Raw genomic sequence first — 3,956 nt, 5'->3', positions numbered from 1 at the left:
ATCTAAGTACAATGTGAAAACATGTATGTACACAATAAGTGCATTGTACCAAATGATTAATTTAAATGTAAGTAGTTAAGGCCACTTAATATAAAGTGGGACCGTGCTGCTATTGTACTGTACACTGAAGCTATAATTTGACAAAAAAATAGCATAAAACATGGCCCAGCCTATGTTGTTTGTTTGTTTGTTTGCTTTTGAAGGTGTTCTTTTTGCACTTTACTGACAAACAAACAAACAAAAACATTAATAATAATAATAATTTTAAAAAATACTTATTTGTTGATGTTCATGTGTTAAATTGTGAATTGTATGTTGTTCAGTTACATGATTATTCCTGGAAATTAAAGAACTTTCCCCATAATTTGTTTCTTTGTGTTCTTCTCTGGTTTTATCAATATTATGTAGCATTTTGGGGCAAATATGCAAAATAGTAAACCAAAACTTGAAGCTAAAATAGCAAATATCTGCACAGCTACTGTAAATTTTCCAGGAGAACTGACATAAGCTGGAATAAATGTGAGCCAGACAGCACAGAATATAAGCATACTGAATGTGATGAACTTGGCTTCGTTGAAGTTATCAGGGAGTTTACGAGAAAAAAAAGCTAAAACAAAACACAAAATTGATAGCAAGCCAGTATAACCCAGAACAGCCCAGAAACCAAGAGCTGAACCTAAGTTACATTCTAGGATGATCCTTTCTCTGTAATAGCTCAAATTCATATATGGGTAAGGAGGCGATATTGTTAACCATACCACACATATAATCATCTGCATTAACATTAAGGAAACAACACTGAGTCTCTGTTGAAGAGGCCCAAAAAATTTCATGACATTACTTCCTGGAAGTGTAGCCTTGAATGCCATTAGCACTACTATTGTTTTCCCCAAAACACAGGAGATACAGAGGACAAAAGTGATCCCAAATGCTGTGTGACGCAACATACAGGACCACTCAGTGGGTCGACCAATGAAAGTAAGTGAACAGAGAAAGCACAGTGAGAGTGAGAAGAGCAACAGGAAGCTCAGCTCTGAGTTGTTGGCTCTGACAATAGGTGTTTCTTTATGAAGATAAAACAGAAAAGATACCATTGCTGTCAATAACACCCCAATGAAGGAGAAAATACAAAGCACCATCCCCATGATTTCTGTATAGGAAAGGAATTCAACCACTTTTAATACACATCTGTCATTGCTTTCATTCGACCAGTACTCCAAATCACAAGGAAAGCAGTCACTAGAATCTGTGAAGGAATATCAATAAAACATTATTTGATTGAAAAGTGCATGATAAAGTCACTTGACCAATGGACTGTATTTCCATTTTATCATTCTTTACTGAAAGTTAACTCTAATGTGCTATTTTACCTGTGCCATTACTAATTTCTCCTTCTGCACATGGAATACAGTCATGACAGCAGACAGGTCGTCCTTTTTGCACAGCCTTCCTAGTGCCGGGGGGGCAGCTCTCACTGCACACGGACACAGGCAGCTATGAGAAAGTTGTCACATAAGGCCCAAAATTATTATTTCAATGCTTAAGTTATCCCTGGACATCAAGGAAACCATGGAAATTGGTTTGAAATATTTTCAAACAAATTCACTTAAATTATTTCCTCAACAATTTGTTATTATATAGTATTGAAGTACCTGTTCACTGTTCCCTGTCCATAGCATATGCTCCTGATTGATTTGAAGATGTTGCTCTGAATGCAGTGAGCTGTCATAGACACCCACATGCTTAAACTGCAGACTTCCATCGTCAGCAGGTTGCCAGTTGACAAGGTCATATCTCGCCACTGGATCACCACTTACATCAAAGAAGATTTCTTCTCCTGTTTTAACAGTGAATCTTACATCCCTCATGTACTTCAACACCTGGGAGAAAAGGTTGGAAACATGAATGCTTTCAGCTTTTCTCTTTCCATTTTTTTCTCTTTTTTTATTTTACTTACCATTTGTGGTGTGGACTGTCCTCCTTTGCTACTGTTGAAGGATTTTAAATCTTTCAAAACATTATGTAGTGTATGTGCAACAGCATATACTGCAGTGTACACCTTATTTACTATTCGTAGCTCTGATACATCAGTATATTCATTTTGCAGCTCTGCAAGTCTCTCTGAACCAGTACAGCCACCACTACCACTGTTCCTGAAAGAGCACTGAAAAGCTGTTTGCCAGAATTCTTTTAAAAGTTCATTTTTTGGTTCTTGATCAGGGTGCACATTCACTAGGAACTCTCGCAGACCCACAAGTTTGGCATTTGCTATAGCAAAACCCACAGCTCCAGAAAGAAAACTGTATTCCTTTGTTTCTGCAACAGTTCGAGAAGTGATCCAGGATTCACTGCCAACCCACTGTATCCCTGTGATGTTGTGTTGTACAATTAGGTTTAGGAGGGGGAAAATATCTCCTACTGCTATAAAAGCCACCACTACCCTGGCGGTCCCTTTCTTTATCACTTCCAATGTCTTCAGAAACTGTTCTTGTGTATCAGTTTTATATATGGCTTCTGAGTATTCGATACAAATCCCCTCTTGTTTTGCAGCTTCCTCAAATGCTGCGATACCGTTATTACCATAATCACTGCGACTCCTGACCGTCCCAACCCAGGTCCAGCCAAAGTGCTTGACAAGCTGAGCCAGCGCTCTGCTTTGGTAATAATCACTGGGTATTGTTCTGAAGAAGGATGCATACCTTTTTCTGTTACTTAGGCATGCACATGTGGCAAAATGACTGATCTACAAGGGAAAAAAGCAGAGTATTTTAACCACACAGTTTCTCATATACTGCTTTTCCATTCTTATTCCACTATACATCACTACTATACAAATAGTGTAATTATCTCAAACATACTACAACAATCTAAATAGATAGATACATACATACATAACATATTGCTTTCTATATATACAACCATTTTTGTATATTTAAAGCATACATTTTGTGCAAGTTCCAGTGGTTTATAATACAATGATTCAGTATGTTAATAGGCAGCAAATAAGTAAGAGATCTTACAACAGGCAAACTGAATGGACCAACTACAGTAGCCAAGGCTATAGTGGGAGAAGAGTTTGACTCTCCAACAATTGCATGAACAGCTGGTGGTCTAGAGCAGGATGTATCACTCAAAGTCTCTTCATAACCATTCATCAAAGCCATGCCTGAGAGGATAGTCAGAGCTATAGAGCTACAAGAATCGTATATCTTATAGCCCAAAGAAACACCAGGCAACAACTGTGTGTTGTTATTAATCTCCTGAATTGCAAAAATCAGCATTTGAGCAAATTTAAACTCACGCAAGCTCAAACTGTGAAAATAAAGCATCAGTTGTGTGCATTAAATACAATCGTTTTCACAGAGTCAAGTTCAACCATGTTTTTGTTTTTTAGTATTCATAATGCTTGTTTCTAAAAGAGTTGTCACAGACCTGACGCATGTTGTTGGCTCTGGTTTGGAAGTGAAAGGATTCATCTTTAGCAGAGTACTTCTGTGGATTGTGAAAATCGCTCCAATGTTGATGTCTCTTTCAGCAGAAAGCACAGGGAGAGCAGGTTGACCAAACAGTCTGCAGACTTGTTCCGAGGCTGGCACACAGATGCCATGTACAACCAGCATCAGCAGCAGTGACACAGTTCTGTTTGCCATACTGATACGTATGCAGATCAGGAACCTCTGAGGCAAAACAGGAAAAGTTCTGCCTTTTATTGTATCTTTCAGTGCCCTTGGGCACTTTAAACACATAAATTGTTATGATGCATGTAAATTTGCATCATATAGGGGTCACTGTTAATTTTATATGGTTTAAAATTACACTTATCATGATGTAAGATTTTGGTCATATCACCTCTCCTATTCCTATGAGACACAGAACCAAGCAGAATGCATTGTAAATGAACACAGAACCATTACAGTAAATTTAATAATTGATTGATTGATTGTTATTTTTGTTTA

General features: G+C 37.6%; 1 protein-coding gene across 1 annotated transcript; it reads right to left on the bottom strand.

Moving 5' to 3' along the window:
- Nucleotides 1-344: 344 nt before the first annotated feature.
- On the bottom strand, nucleotides 345-3,650 carry LOC107557161 (extracellular calcium-sensing receptor-like). The gene is made up of 6 exons (XM_016240489.1): nucleotides 3,433-3,650; nucleotides 3,021-3,312; nucleotides 1,958-2,743; nucleotides 1,653-1,880; nucleotides 1,371-1,494; nucleotides 345-1,246 (listed from the first exon to the last, which is right to left on the bottom strand). The coding sequence occupies exons 1-6, from the start codon at nucleotides 3,648-3,650 to the stop codon at nucleotides 345-347; spliced, it is 2,550 nt and encodes an 849-aa protein (XP_016095975.1).
- Nucleotides 3,651-3,956: the final 306 nt, after the last annotated feature.

The sequence above is a fragment of the Sinocyclocheilus grahami genome, unplaced genomic scaffold (genome assembly GCF_001515645.1).
Source record: "Sinocyclocheilus grahami isolate Dianchi unplaced genomic scaffold, SAMN03320097.WGS_v1.1 scaffold591.1, whole genome shotgun sequence".
NCBI classification, from domain to species: domain Eukaryota; kingdom Metazoa; phylum Chordata; class Actinopteri; order Cypriniformes; family Cyprinidae; genus Sinocyclocheilus; species Sinocyclocheilus grahami.
Note: the sequence above shows the minus strand (reverse complement) of the source record. Positions and strands in the feature narration are given on the sequence as shown.

Coding starts and splice junctions, on each gene's coding strand:
- LOC107557161 (XM_016240489.1), bottom strand. CDS start 3,650: ATGGCAAACAGAACTGTGTCACTGCTGCTGATGCTGGTTGTACATGGC. Junction 3,313..3,432: donor GAGCCAACAACATGCGTCAG/GTCTGTGACAAC, acceptor TTATTTTCACAG/TTTGAGCTTGCGTGAGTTTA. Junction 1,495..1,652: donor GGACAGGGAACAGTGAACAG/GTACTTCAATAC, acceptor ACTTTCTCATAG/CTGCCTGTGTCCGTGTGCAG.